Source organism: Pteropus vampyrus, unplaced genomic scaffold (genome assembly GCF_000151845.1).
Source record: "Pteropus vampyrus isolate Shadow unplaced genomic scaffold, Pvam_2.0 Scaffold44, whole genome shotgun sequence".
Lineage (NCBI taxonomy): Eukaryota > Metazoa > Chordata > Mammalia > Chiroptera > Pteropodidae > Pteropus > Pteropus vampyrus.
This window is the reverse complement of record NW_011888825.1, coordinates 9202506-9218945: the sequence shown is the minus strand read 5'-3', so window position 1 is coordinate 9218945 and position 16440 is coordinate 9202506. Positions and strand designations below refer to the sequence as shown.

At 38.9% G+C, this 16440-nt stretch overlaps 1 protein-coding gene across 1 annotated transcript in view; it reads left to right on the top strand.

The window, feature by feature from the left end:
- Positions 1–16440, top strand: part of PRPSAP2 (phosphoribosyl pyrophosphate synthetase associated protein 2) — a 56144-nt gene that overhangs the window by 35626 nt on the left and 4078 nt on the right. Inside the window, exons 7-9 of the mRNA XM_023529925.1 lie at positions 3411–3559; positions 11731–11801; positions 15315–15461. Of these exons, the coding sequence (XP_023385693.1) occupies positions 3411–3559; positions 11731–11801; positions 15315–15461 (367 nt within the window). The remainder of the gene's footprint in view (positions 1–3410; positions 3560–11730; positions 11802–15314; positions 15462–16440) is intronic.

The following is a 16440-nucleotide window of genomic DNA, read 5'->3' as shown; positions in this document are numbered from 1 at the left end:
CGGTATTGGGATAAAATAGGAAAACAGATCAGTGGAACAGAATAGAGTCCAAAAATAGACCCATACGTATCTGTAATAATGATTTTCAACAAAGGCGCGTAGGCCATTCAATGAAGAAAGAATAGTCTTGGAGATGGGAAAAAATGATAGAAGCTTTGTTCATCCCTCTTGTGAGTAAATCAAAATTGTATTAGAAACACAGAGTAAATAGCGAGGAAAGTTGCTGGGGATCTACACGAACAGAAGCACTACAACTAGGGAGAGAAATAATTAATCACCCTGCATCAGTAGAAGGTAGGAGGGGGCAGAGGCACAAGGCTGCCTGGTCCCCAGTGACTGAGTGGGACAGAGGCAGTACAGACACCTCTTAAAGAGGCTGTGTCTGCAACTAGACCTTTGTAGTGACGGACCCGCTTGGTCTGAGCACCAGTGCCTGGTTGACTGCAGGGGTGGGGCATGAGTGACTTGCAGGGGGCCACTGAGTTGTTGGAGTGAGGGCCAGAGGTGAGACTTTCTCCTGGGCAGAAGTGCCAGTGGTATCCATTGTTTCTCTGTTGAGTTCTCCCCTTCCGAGTCTGCGGACTCAGTGCTGCCATAGCTGAGACTTCACCAAACTGGATAACAGAAGTCCCTCTGCCCAGAGGGTTCTCTGAAATTCTGCCTCCTCCAGCTCGTGGCCCCACCCAAGCCACATCCAGGTGTGTCCTCTGCCCGTCTGGTGCTCCTTGCTAAGTAGTGCCAAGATTCACACTGGTGGCAGCTGACCTCGGTTTCCGATGTGGTTTCTTGAGGCAACTGTAAGTACAGCATCTGTGGATTGCTTACTGAATGTTAACAGGTGGCCCTGGAGGGGCACAGGGTGCGGCTAAACTTGGCCTGCAGCTGAATCCCTCTCAGTACCGTGCCACTGGATACCAACTACACAAAGCCAGGCTAATAAGACCGGGAGACTTAGGAGGTTTGCTTAGTTCATAGAAACAGACACAGAAAGGCAGATAAAATGAGAAGATAAAGAAGCAGAAATCATATGAGAGAACAGAACAGAGATCCAAGAATAATGGAGTCAAGCAATCTAACAGATGCAGAGTTCCAAAACACTGATTATAAAGATGCTCAGTGAATTAGGGGAAATGTAGATGAATTCAGCAAGAACTTTAACAAAGAAAAAACATAAAAATGGAAATGGAAATTGTAAAAGAGAACCAGTCAGAATTGAGGAACACATTACCTGATGATGAAGAATATATTAGAGGGAATCAACAGAGTAGATAAAGAAGAGTATCGAACCACTGCTAAAAGGAAGGGGATGGAAAAAGATATTGCCTTGATGGATCTAGAGGTTATTGTCCTGAATGAAATGGGTCGGATAGAGAGAGACAGATATCACATGATTTTACATACGTGTGGAATCTAAAGAACAAAATAAGAAAAGCAGGAATAAACTCATAGATACAGAGAATATTTTGAGGGCTACTAGATGAGAGGCAGGTTGAGGGGATGACGAAAAAAGACAAAGGAATTAAGAAGTACAAATGGATAGTTGCAGAATAGACATGGAAATGTAAAGTGTAACATGGGGGAGATGGTTAATAATGTAATAAATATGTAAGGGGGAAGAGGGGCACTGGATTTAGTGGGGTGATCACTTTGTGAGTTATGTGGATCTCTGATCACTATGCTGTACAACTGAAACCGGTATATTATTGTATGCCAACTATAATTGAAAAAAAAAAAACGAATTGTACAATGTAAATATAAGCAACTAATTATCTGTTATATTTCAATTAAGCCCCCAAAAAGAAAAAGCTTTAAAGAGTAGTCTTTTAAACAAATGGTATTGGACTAATTGGATATTCATGTGCAAAATAAAATGAATTTTGAGCCATATCTCATATCACATATAAAAATCAACTAAAAATGAATCATATACCTAAATGTAAAATCTAAAACTATAAAATGTCTAGGAAAAAAACAGGAGAAATTTTTTATGACCATGGTTTAGGCAAAGAGTTCTTAAACATGATACCAAAATCACAGTTCATAAGGGAAAAATTGCTAAATTGGACATTGTTGAAATTAAAAATTACTCTTCAGAATATGTTAAGAGAATGACAGAAGAAGATACAGACTGGAAGAAAATAGTCGTAAAGCATATATGATAAAGGACTTAGAATATATAAAGAATTCTCAAAACTTGATAAGAGAGCTAACAACCCAATTAAGAAATTGGCAAAAGATAAAGAGACCCTTTACCAAAGAAAATATATGGATGGCAAACAAACCACATGAAAAAATGTTCAGCACCATTTGTCTTGAGCGAAATCCAAATTGAAACCACATTGGAGTTATCACTAGACACCATTAGAATGGATACTATTAAAATGACCACACCAAGTGTTGGTGAGAACGTGGAGGAACTGGAACTCTAATGAGAATATAAGGTGGTATAACCATTTTGGAAAACAGTTTGGTTGTTTTTTAAAGGGTTAAATATATGCCTATCGTATGAGTCAGCCATTCTACTCTTAGGTATTTACCCAAGAGAAAAGAAAGTGTGAGTTCATACAGAGATTTGTACATCAATGTTCATAGCAGTTTTGTAGTATCTTAAAACTGGAAACAGTTCAAGAGCCCATCAATAACTAAACGGGCAAACTGTGAGGGACTCATAAAATAGACTGTTACTCAGCAACGTAAAGGGATGGCCTGTTGATGTACAGTATAATGTGGGTGGATCTCCAAAGCATTATGCTCAGTGAACAAAATGAGACAAAAGAAGACTACATACTCTGATTCCACTTACGAAATTCTAAAAGGTAGAACTATGGTGACAGAAAGCAGATCACTGGTTGCCAGGTGCTGAAAGGAGAAATTACAGAGGGGCACAAGGAACCGTTTGATGATGATACATACTTTCATCGTTTCGGTTGTGCTAATGTTTAGATGGATATATACATACATCAGAGCTAATGAAATTGTATAGTTTAAATATATACAGTTTATTCTGTCTCAATTATACCTTAATAAAACTTAAAAAAATTGATAATACTTTGATGGGTATTTAATACACTTTGTCTTATGTGGTTGGTTCTCACTATTAAGTAGAGAATTAGCAACTGCAAGTGAGGAAACTGATACTTAAAGGGGGTTAACTAACTTATGCAGGCTCACCCAGCTGGCCGAGTGCAAAACGGCCAGCTGCTGCCTACCATTGGTACTTACTGCCAGATGGGATCACCACATCTCTCATCCTGGGTTCTAAGACTAAGATTATTTTATTGTTTTTTTTTTTTTCATTAAACCTTTGGGAAACTACATTTTATTTATGTTCTTTTAATGTTTCTCCTGTAGATATTGGCAGAAAACAGGTGCTGTGTGATTTTTTAACTGTGTCTCATGTTCTCCCTCAGGGCACAGTCTTTTGCTGAGCGTCTGCGACTGGGAATTGCAGTGATTCATGGAGAAGCTCAGGATGCTGAGTCTGACTTGGTGGATGGACGGCATTCTCCACCCATGGTCAGGAGTGTAGCTGCCATCCACCCTAGCCTGGAGATCCCCAGTAAGTGTGCTGCCCCTCTTTTTTGCTTTCTTCTTTGATTTTAAGGCTGACAGTTTTTATTTTTTTCAAATATTCTTTACTTTTTTGTTTTTAAGTTGGCAAAAACTGATTAATACCTTTCCTGGCCTGGTTGTAGCAAGTGTACTTCTGATGGCCCTGTAGTCTGTAGAGCTTTTTACAAGCAGTCTATTTGATCATAGCCAAACCTATGAAAGTGCTCAAACTATTTAGACTCAGTTGTGGCACTTAAGGGAATTTCATTCATTCATTCAGTAATATATCCTATAGTTTAACATAAAGAAAAGGTTTTTTTATGCACAGGTTATTCACCATAGTGTTATTTTTATTGCAAAATGTTAGAGAAGTCTAAATGGTTTATCAGAGGGTAGGGCTTAGTAAACCGTGTTAAATCACTACAACTAATTATGCAGCCCTTCGAAACAAGAGGTAATCTATGGAATATATGTGAACAAGACAGAATACAAAGTGTATACTTATCTTTGTGCAAGGACCAGGAGGGACTATGAAGAATGAAAATCCATTATGATGGGATGGTAAGAGTTACATGTGAATTTGTTTTTGTTTTTAAGAAACTTCCCTCATGCTTTAATAACATCTTTCCAATTAAAAAAATGGCTTTGTTTGAGTTTGTTGGGGAGGAAAAACTTTTCTCCCACCCTCTTTACATTCAGTGCTTAGGGGCCTGTAAATGAAACTGACAAAAGATAGATTAGCAAGAGAAAATATAGATTTTAGGAAGAGGTTAGAATTTGGGGCTTATGTCTCATTTTAATAGGGAAAGAAGATGGGGACAAGGGCACTTAGGGGAAAACTAATGACCTTTTGGAAAGATAAACGAGCCTTTAGGAAAATAGATGGGAGAGATGATCCTTGTGTGACGGTATCTATTTGGGTGTGGTGCTGATTTCTAGTGTAGGTGATTTGGGAGGCTGATAAAAGTTAAGCAAATTTATGGTGGGAGGGCTTTGATCTCGAAGACTGTGCTGGGCAGTGTTGCCATGTGTGGCATCTGCCCCCTGGAATGGGGTAAATGGGAGATGAGGAGTGCTAAGAGTGTGAAGGACATGCACTCTTGATGTGAAAACCATAAGGTGAAAGATCTTATTAGTCATTTTTTTATTGATTACATGTTAAATGATATTTTTAATACACTGGATTAAATAAAATATATTTAATTTCATCTGTTTCTTTGTGCTTTTGTAACGTGGCTACTAGAAAATTTAAAATTATATATGTCCTTGCATTTGTGGTTTAGTGTACATCACTGCTCTGCAGGGGGTGGGGGAGTGGCAGTGGGTGTGAGGGAGAGCTGGGGATGGAGCCAGGGTTCAGAATTTGTTAATCAAACTTTCCACTCATTTGTGTGTGTGCTTGTGCTTCAAGGTTGCGGGCATCAGATCTGTGGCCAGCCCTCCCTCTCAGAGCCCTTGCCTGCTCAGTGAACGGCTTGTGTTAGGAAGCCCTACGAGGGCCCTACAAGGGCCCATTGGCCCACTGGTGGGATGAGCCATTTCCCTGAGCATAGAGGAAAGTACATTCCTATTTTGGGATTTTGCAGGCTGTGTTTAGGAACACGTCAGCAACCTTTAGATGAACCAGCTCCTTTGTAACTTCTGGGCGTTAGCTTTATATGTTGTCTTAGCTAGTCATTTCTGGACTATAGAAATGGAGCTGCTGTTTTCCCATCTGAAAATGAGGGGGAAAGACTGGATGATTGCTAAGTTCTAACATTCCTTTATCTACTTATTTGTGTTCATGATTTTAATTTTAATTATAATGTTTCTTTGTTTACATTTTGACTCAAATAGTGATCACTAAAGAACTTTTGGGGTGATATACTAGAATTTAATTTCACAGATCTTAAATATTGAACCGTTTTGTATATTTGATGGCTTGACATCCTATGTATGATGCTTAAGTTAATAGTAAATAGAAATATTAAAGGAAAAGAAAGCATTAGTCCTGTGGCATCTCAAATATACATTTTAACATTTTGATTATATCAAAAGATTTTGATATTTAGCATTAGATTTTTAAAATTTTGTATCATCTGGTTTCTTATAGATGAAAAATACCAACTAAAAAGGAAAATGAAAGTACTTTTTCAGGATATAAACACATTATATAATTATTCAAGACATTATAATGCATAAAAGTTAGAAGAAAATCAGTGCTTAGAGATTGAAGATGGCGTAGAAGGTAGAGGCTATACCTGCCTTTTCTAGCAACCACACCAAAATTATAACAAATCTGCAGAGCAACCAGTACACGAGTTACCAGAGGTCCTACAGCTAGGTCACCTCAACTAACATGTCACTTCAGAACAGTAGGATGGGCGGAGACGCGAAAAGGCCCAGTCCCACAATCGCATGTGGCGATCTACAATTGTGAGGGTTATCTTGGCTGCAGAGCCACCCTACCTGAGGAGTGAGGGGTCCCAGCCCAGAGGTCTGTACTCCCCAGCCCAGAGGTCCAGTGCTAGAAGAGAAGTCCCCACAACTTCTGGCAGTGAAAACCAGCAGAGGTTGGCTGAGACGGTGTGCTGCGAGAAGCAGAGACCTTCCTCTTAAAGAGTCTACACTTCGCCTTACTTGCTGATGGACTCACTAGCTCTGAGCTCCAGCGCTGGGGCAGCTGCTTGAGGGGCACCAGGGACATACGGGGAGGTGCTGAGTTGTCAGACTTCAGGGAGAGGGCTGGAGAGGCGCCTTTCTCTTGGACAGAGGTACAGGCAGAAGTCATTGCTCTTTTGTTTAGCCCTCCCCACTCCCAGACTTCAGACACAGGCATTGCCTTCAACCTGGATAACACAGGTTGCTCCGCCCAGGGGATTCCCTGAGACTCTGCCCATCCCAACTTGTGGGCCCACCTAAGCAGCTTCTAGTGATTTATTCCATACAAACGGGCTGTCTTGGCTCTCGTTGCGAACTTTCATAAGACCTCTCAAAGGCTCAGAAAACTCAGCATCTGGCTTCAGCATGCCCTGTACCTCTTGCTAAGCAGCCCCAAGCCCTGCACCAATGGTAGCCAGCCTCAGTTTCTGACTTGGCCCTTCAAGGCACCTGTAAGCTCAGCACAGGTGGATTGCTTGGTGACTCTTTGGATTGGTAAGAGTCACCAAGCAATCCACAGATGGATTGCTTGGTGACTCTTACCAGGTGGTCCTGGAGGTGCACAGGCTGTGGCTGAACTTGACCTGCAGCTGTACCCCTCCCAAGTCTGTGCCAAGGGACCCCGCAGCACACCTACTATATAAAGCCACTCTACGAAGACCAGAGATTTAGGAACCCTACTTAATACATAGAAACAGACACAGGGAAGCAGCCAAAATGGGGAGACAAGAATGACCCACATGAAAGAACAGAACAAAGCTCCAGAACAAGAATTCGCCAAAATAGAGACAATCAATATCCCAGATACAGAGTTTAAAACACTGCTTATAAGGATGCTCATGGAACTTAGGGGAAGAGTAGATGAACTCAGTGAGAACTTTAACAAAGAGATAAAAAACATAAAAATAGAGATGGAAAACATAATAGGGAACCAGAAATGAATACTACAACATCTGAGATGAAGAATATATTAGAGGGAATCAACAGAGTGGATGAAACGAACGATCGAATCAGCGGCATAGAGGATGGGGTAGCAGACGACATGCAATCATAACAGCAACAAGAAAAAAGAATCTAAAAAAGCAAAGATAGTTTAAGAAGTCTCTGAGACAACATGAAGCATACCAACCTTTGCATCATAGGGTTACCAGAAGGAGACAAGAGAGAGCAAGGAATTGAAAACTTATTTGAAGAAATGATGTAAAACTTCCCTAACTTGATGAGGGAAATAGACATACAACCCCAGGAAGTTCAGAGTCCCAGATAAGATGAACCCAAAGAAACCCACATCGAGACACATCATTATTAGAACGCCAAAGGTTAAATTCAAAGAGAGAATCGTAAAAGCAGCAAGAGGAAATCAATTATTACATACAAAGGAACACACATAAGACTGTCAGCCAATTTCTCAATAGAAACTTTACAGGATAGAAGGGCCTGGCACAAAATTTTCAAAGTGTTAAAAACCCAGGATCTACAACCCAGATTACCCAGCAAAGTTATTATTTAGAATCAAAGGACAGATAAAGAGCTTCCCAGACAAGACAAAGCTAAAGGAGTTCATCACCTACAAACCAGTATTACAGGAAATGTTGGAGGGACTTCTTTAAAAAGAAGGAAAAAAATGTATCAAAAGTCTAAATAAAGAATGGCAATAACTACATATCTATCAATGAGTACTTCAAATGAAAAAGAATTAAATGCTCCAGCCAAACAATAGGGTTACTGAACGGATAAGAAAACAAGATCCTTACATATGCTGCCTGCAAGAGACTCACTTCAGATTAAAAGAAAGATACAGACTAAAAGTAAAGGGATGGAGAAAGATATTTCATGATAGACCTAGAGCGTAGTGTGCTGAGTGGAGTAAATCAGATAAGATAGAGGAAGACAGTGCCATATAATTGCATGTACATGTGGAATCTAAAGAACAAAATAAACAGAAACAAACTCATAGATACAGAGAACATATTGAGGGTTACCAGATGGGAGGGTGTTGAAGGAGGTCAGTGAAAAAGGAGGAAGGGATTAAAGTACAAATTGGCAGTTATAAAATAGTCATGGAGATAGAAAATATAGCATCAAGAGTATAGCCAATAATATTGTAATAACTATGAATGGTGTCTGATGGGTACTAGGTTTATTGGGGTGATCACTTTGTGAATTATATAGATGTTTAATCACTGTGTTGTACACCTGAAACTAATATAGTATTGTCTGCCAACTATAACTGAAAAATAAAAAATTGTTAATTAAAAACAAAAAGTAAGTTTCAAACAAACAAAAACTCATAGACACAGACAACAGTATGGTGGTTACCAGAAATGGGGGTGGTGGGAGGTAGAAGAGGGGTAAAGGGGGTCAAATATATGGTGACAGAAGGAGACTTGACTTTGAGTGGTGAATATACAATGCAATATACAGATAATGTATTATAGAATTGTACACTTGAAACCTATGTAATCTTAACCCATGTCACCCCCAAAATATAATAAAATTAAAAAAAGAAATCAGTGCTTAATCCATTGAATCAGTGCTTAATTCGGAGACACTACTTTTATATTTTAATGGGCCTCATTTCATTTTTTTTCCTTTCTTGTTTTCATTAGAGCTGTGATCCATACTGATTACCTAATTGTGCATAGCTGTCTTCTCTCAGCTTTATAACATATCTTTTCCCAAATCATTAAAAACTTTTGTAAATGACATTTTTTAGTTTTAGTTGGTATACGATATTATATTAGTTTCAGGTATACAACATAGCGATTAGACATTTATGTTAGATACAGGTGTTCACCCTGATAAATCTAGTACCCGTCTAACATATACATAGTTATTACAGTATTATTAAATATATTTCTTATGCTATACTTTACATTCTCATAACTATTTTGTAACTACCAATTTATACTTCTTAATCCCTTCCCTTTTTTCACCCTCCCACCCTTTCTGGCAACCATCAAATTGTTCTCTGTATCTATGAATTTGTTTCTGTGTAAACAACATTTTTAATGGCTGTCTAAAATCCCATCTTATGGGTGTGGCTTAGATTGCCCAACAGGGGTATGACTGGATATCTGTGTTTTCTCCTGATCTTTGCCAATATAATGTTGCAATAAACATATGTGGTGCAAAACTTTTTCCATACTTGGGCTTATTTCATTATGAATATCTGAAGATGAGATTAATGAATCAAAGGTATGACTTTTTATATGGCTCTTTGTCAAATTGATTTCCTAAAGAACTGTACCATTATACTCTTTCACCAATATTGGGGTCAAATGTCTGGGAAAAGGAGTGTTGAAAATGTAAAAAATTACTTCAGTTTTGAGATTTATCTTGCTTTGTTTGGCTTTACATTTCTGTCCCCTCCCCCCACACACCAGCCTAGGTTCACAGATTGTATTTATTTGTCAATCGTTTTTAGTCTCTTTTAATCTAGAGCAGTGGTTCTCAACTAGGGGAAGGGGTGATATGGATTTTGTCCCCTTGAAGACATTTGGAAATGTCTGGAGACATTTTTGATTGTCACAAGTGAGGGGATTGCTACTGGCATTGAGTGAGTGGAGGCCAAAGATGCTGCTAAACATCCTATAACACACAGGACATCTCCCACAACAAAGAATTACTGGTCCAAGATGTCAGTGGTGCCAAGGTTGAGAAGGCCTGATCTAGAGCAGTTTTACTTTTTTCTTTAGTGACATTGACTTTTTTAAAAAATTGAAGTGAAAGTCACATAACATAAAATTAACCATTTCAGAATGTATAGTTCACTGGCATTTAGTACATTCACAGTGTCATGCAACTACCATTTCTTTCTAGTTTCAAATGTTTCATCATCCGGAAGAACACCCCTACCCGTTAAGTAATCACTCCCCATACCCCCTTCTCCCATCTGCTGGCAACCACTAATCTGCTTTCTGTCCCTATAAATTTGCCTTTTCTGGACATTTCATATAAATGGAAGCATACAGTATGTGACCTTTTATGTTAGTTTCTTTCACTTAGCATAATGTCTTTGAAGTTCATCCAAGTTATTGCATGTCCAGTGCTTTATTCCTTTTGATGGCTAAATAATATTCCATTGTATGGATATGCCAAAACTTGTTTATGTAGTCATCCTTTGATGGATACTTGAGTTTTTCTACCTTTTGGCTATAATACTGCTATGTGCATTCATGTACAAGTTTTGTGCAGACATATTTTATTTCTCCTGGGTCTATACTTAGGATTGGAATTGCTGGATCATATGGTAACTTTATGTTAAACTTTTTGAGGAACCACCAAACTTTTCATAGCAGTTATACCATTTTACATTTCTACCAGCAATGTACAAAGGTTCCAGTTTATCCACATCCTTACCTACACTTATTTTCTTATTTTTTGATTGTAGTCATTGTCGACTGAAAAATAATATAGACTAGGTGTTTTGTCAACAAAAAGGATTTATTCGGGAAAAAAGGTTGCAACCCAGTGCATGCAGACGTGGCAAGCCACACGCACACTCTGGCCTATGTGCCGAGATGGAGGGGTATTTATATAAGGGAAAATGGGAGTTAAGGGAAGGGGAAGTTAGAACCATAGAGCTTTATTATAAACATGGAGCTCTTTCTGTAGGGTTCTCGTGATTACATAGAGTGCAAGAACTGCCATAAGCCCTAGCTCCTCTCATAGACCCTCCTGACTGTTTGAGTTCCAGTTAGTTTTTATCATCATCCAAGTGGGTTTGAAGTGGTACTTCTTAGTAATTTTGATTAGCATTTCCCTAATTGCTGATGACATTGAGCATCTTTTCATGTGCTTGTTGTCCATTTGTTTATCTTCTTTGGAGGAATATTCAGATCTTTTGCCCATTTTTAAATTGGGTTGTTTGTTTTTTCATTGTTGAGTTGTAAGAGTTCTTTATATATTCTGGACACTAAACTCTTATCAAACATATGAAAAACAAGTATTTTCTCTCATTCTATAGATTGTCTTTTTACTTTCTTGATAGTGTCCTTCGATGCATAAAAGTTTTTAATTTTGATGAAGTTCAGTTTATTTTTATATATTTGCACTTGTCTTTTGGTGCCAAATTCGAGGTCATGAAGATTTACTCCCAGGTTTTCTCTTTAGAGTTTTATAATATTAGCTCTTATTTTTCGATCTTTGACATATTTCGAGTTAATTTTTATATATGGTGTAAGTAGGAGTCCAGCTTCATTCTTTTGCATGTGGATATTGTTTTCTCACCACCATTTTGGAAAAGACTATTTTCTCCACTTAATGGTCTTGACACCCTTGTGAAAAATCAGTTCTAGGTTGTCCATCATTGGATGAATGGATAAATAAAATGTGTGTGTGTGTGGGCATCCTTGTCTTGTTCGTGGTCTTAGGGGAAAGTTTTTCATAGTTGCCCTTTATCAGGTTGAGGAAGTTCCCTTATATTTCTAGTTTCTTGGGTCTTTTTATCATGAGACATTGACTTTCTGAAGGCTTTGACTTACTTTTTAATATAGAAATTTGTGTGTGTGTATGTGTGTGTTTTATTCTGACCAGTGCTGATTCCTAAAGAAAAGCCTCCAATCACAGTTGTTGGCGATGTGGGAGGAAGGATCGCCATCATCGTGGTATGCAAACCTCTTTTATTATTAATTGTTATATTTATAATTGTTATTCTGTTGACTTACTTGTTAATTATGTGGGAATAGTGGTATGGCCAGGTAAGTCTCAGTTAAGTTGGTGCCTTGTGCTAAATATTTACTTTGGTCCCAAAATTATTATCATCAGTTTATTAAGACATTGTTAACTGCTTAGCTAAATATTGTACAGTTGTTTATCATAACATGAAAAATTGTTTTGTGATGAAAATAGGGTACAAAATTGATGATAACTGTTTAAAACACGTCCTCTCACACTTCACAAAAGGAGTACATTTAATGCCTGTATAGTTTAAATTAGAATAAAATGAGCACATAGGTACTCACGACTCAACTTGGAAACAGGACATTGTCAGGTACCTTTGCAGCGCTTCTGGGCTTTTCTCTGGTCTGTCTCTTCTCCCCCACCCCACCCCCTCCAAAAGGTTGTCACTTGGCCTGAGAGTTGTCATTCATGCCCTTATTTATCCTTACAGTCTACAGTGAGTACATGTGTTCTAAACACTATATCGTTTTGTTTTGCATGTTTTTGATGTGTATATAATGAAGTCTTTGTGTACTTTGTGACTTTTTTGTTCTCACTGTTTTGAGATTTCTCTGTATTAGTAACATGTAGTTGTACATTATTCTTTTTCACTGTATGGTGTTCCATGGTATAACTATTACACAACTTATTTTCTGTTCTCTGGGCATTGAACATACAGTTTTTCCTATTTCCAAATAATACTGCTTTGAACATTTTTGTACCTATTTTCTGGTGCATACATGCAAGACTTTCTAGGTGCCTGTGAGTGGAGTTATTGAGCCTGAAAGTACACACATTTCCAACTTTACTGGGTGGTGCCTGATTGTTACCGAAGTGGTTGCACCAGTTTACCAAGCCTCCATGGTCAGTCCCACATTATTCTCAGTGCTCATAATTTTGTTAGAAAATCTCTGATGTCACCATATAGGGGATAGCTGTCCATTAATTTATTTTTTAGTTACCGAAGTCTGTAGAAACAAAATGCTACGAATTCAATATAACTTTTTTTCCCTTTTTACTATAACTGCATTAAAGAAAAAAGTTTTATTTTGAAGTAATTATAGATTCATAGGAAGCAGCAAAAAAAAAAAAAATGTACAGGGAGGTCTTGTATAGTCTTTACCTAGCTTCCTCCTGCTTGCTCAACTGTAGTATAGTAACAGTCTGGAAATTCAGATCGCCACTATCTATAGCGCTCAAGATAGCACCAGGCTTACGCGTGTGTATAGATGTATGCAATCTTATCACATGTGCAGCTTCGTGCAGCCACCACTGCAGTCAAGATACAGAACTGTTCCTTCACAAAGCTCCCTCCCGCTAGCCTTTATAGCCACATCCACCTCTTCTCCACCTGATCCTAACTTGTGGCAGTCACTAATCTGTCCTCTGTCTTTATAATCATGATTTTAAGAAAGTCTCAATAATGGAATATATAGTATGTAGTCTTTTGAGATTGATTTTCACTTAGCATGATTCCCTGAAGATCCAGGTGGTTTTGTATATTAATAAAGTTCGTCCTGTTATTGTTGGGTAGTATTCCATGTATGTAGGTACAGCAATTTGTTTAACCACTCATTTGTTGAAGGAAATTTGGATTATTTCCATTTTTCTGCTATTAGAAATAAAACTGCTATGTACATATGTTTATGGGTTTTTCTGCCAACAGAGTTTTAATTTTTCTGGGATAAATAATCAAAAGTGCAATTGTTGGCTTGCATGGTAATTGCAAGTATAGTTTTATAAGAACCTGTCAAACTATTTTTCAGAGTGGCTATACCATTTTACCAGTAGTACTTTTAAAGTAATATATATATATATATATATTATATATATATGTTTTTTTCCTTTGGTCATAGTAATATCAGTATACATTTGAAAAGAGTTACATATGTATTTGTGTGTGTGTGTATAAAACCTGAATATTTATTCAACTGTAGACAATACTTGATACGCTAATGGGCTTAAAAAATAACTTTGGTAGCCTGATTGTAATAGGAAAGACTCAGTTATCCACCTCTTGTGTTTCTCTCATGTGTCTTCTTTACTACTCACACAAAACACTTTTGGTCACCAAATGTGTAGAGATTTTTTTTCCCCACACTAGCTGGCTGTCCTACAATTTAACTCAATTCTGACACTGTCTACCTGGAGATAGTGTCACATCCCACAGATTAAGGGCTCAGTCCCACGAGACTGCTCCTACCACCCTTCACATGCCTTTCGCAAGTAGCAGGTCCCCAGGTTACTCACAACTTCTGTACAATTTGGTTTCATATCTGAGGTTGCCGTGACCTCCTCCTCAGTTGGATGAACTTGCTAGAGTGGCTCACAGAACTCAGAGCAACACTTAACTTACATTTACCAGTTTATTAAAGGATGTGATAAAGGATACAGATGAACAGCCGGATGAAGAAATGCATAGGGTGAGGTCTTGTAGGGTCCCAAGCAGAGGAGCTTATGTCCCTATGGAGTTCGAGTACATCACCTTCGTGGTTCGTAGTTTTGTTCACTGACCTAGAAGCTCTATGAACCCCTTGCTATTGGGATTTTATGGAGGCTTCCTCACATAGGTGTGATCAATTATTAACTCCATTTCCAGCCCCTGTACTCTCTCTGGAGAAGTGGGGGTGAGGCTGAAAATTCCAAAGCTTCTGATCATGACTTGGTCTTCCCAGTGACCAGCCCCCATTCTCAAGCCATCCAGGACCGCACTCAGAACCTTCTCATTAGAACAAAACACAGTTCTGTCATCCAAGAAATAACAAGGGTTTCAGGAACTCTGTGTCAGGGACAGGGTCAAAGACCAAATATCAGAACAAAAGATGTTCCTAGTGCTCTTATCACTTAGGAATATACCATGGTTTCAGAAGCCCTGTCCCAGGAACCAGGGGCAGAGACCAGTATATGTATTTTTTATTATCTCACACTGGGAATCTGTGGCCCATAGATTGGAAACCACTGGACTGGGTATACTGTTAAAAAATAATAATTATTGTTTTTCCTATTATAAAAACATGTAAAAAGCATATTTCCCGTATGCCCAGGGAGAAAATTTGGAAAATAAGGAAAAATAGCAAGAAGAGAGGAAATAACCACCCAGAGTCAAAGCATTTTCTAACAGTTCTACTGTGTATTTTTAAAAAGCATTCAGTGAACATTTCTGGAGCACGTCATGGTGAGGGTACAGTTTGGACCATAGGTTTATAGAGATGGAAACCCTGGGGAGCATCAAGTATGGTGGAGAGACAAGACAGAACCATGCAGGAGAGATGCTGTAAAAGGCTTGGAGGGAATGCAATGGGAGCAGTGACAGAGCCATGTGACTGTGCCATCTGGACATGTTTAAACGGAACAGCAAATCTGTCATTGTAAAATTAGACCCTTTCTTTTTCCTGGTTGTCTAAACCCACTTTTGCAAAAGTGTTCATGTACCTTTCACTCAATCTGTAATTTGACAGGATGACATTATCGATGATGTCGACAGCTTTCTTGCTGCAGCAGAGACCCTGAAGGAGAGAGGTGCATACAAGATCTTTGTGATGGCGACTCATGGCTTGTTATCCTCAGATGCTCCTCGACTGATTGAAGAATCTGCCATCGATGAGGTAACAGCCAGGCCACGTGTGGGTGCCCCTGTCCTTCCACTCTGGCATCTCCTGATCTGTAGCTACAGAGAGTAGGTGAAGAAGGAGTTATTTTGTAGTTATGAATGGCTTCTAAAAATGGGTTATGTTTGTATTTCATTGACTATAAGCCTCTGTCTTTTGTTCATGATAATAGTTAATAGTTTTAATAATCTCATAAATGGAGCACATAGTCTGTGCTGACACTACCCAGTACTGTGCACACACCCTCCCTGAGCTTCATCACAGCCCTGCAGTGTCCACGTCACCACCCATTTTAGAGAGAAGAGAAATTGTGCATCAGAAGAGTTAAGTGACTTAAGGTCAGACAGCTAGTAGGCTGAACATTTGGGTTTAGACCTTAGTTTGCTTGATGCCAAAGCCCTTCTCTGTCCCTGGTACAGCCACCCGTGGAATGAAAGTGAGAGAGGAAGGCCAACAGGGCAGGTTTTCTATGCTGTCTCTGGCTCTCAGTGTGGCTGATGCAAGGCTGGCCGGGTTTATTTGCCTTGCTTTGTGCACCTCCCTCATTCCACAGGCCAGCCAGGCAGCCTGGGGGTTGATTGTACAAATCACATTATTATTATCTCTTAAGTAGAAGCGCCATCCTCTCTAGATGTCTGGGTATTGAATCTTAAATTAGTCAAACTCCTTTTACTTTTCTGAGTCTCACATTTTTACTCTTCACATAGATCTCCTTAAGCCTGGCCCTGTGTTTATCACCTCTGATGGGCTCAAGATGCGCTAACACAGTCAGAAGGCCAGACATGGCTCTGATCAATCCAGCCTCCTTACTCAGCTGGACAAAACTGACTCAGAACCCAGAATGGCATTATAGGCATTCAAGGAGGCAAAATCAACAATTCAGAATTCACATATCAAGTAAAGTGAGAATACTTCAGGCCCAGGGCAGCTCTCACCAGTCTGTCCATGTGGCACTAGGAAGGGTTCTCATGGGAGC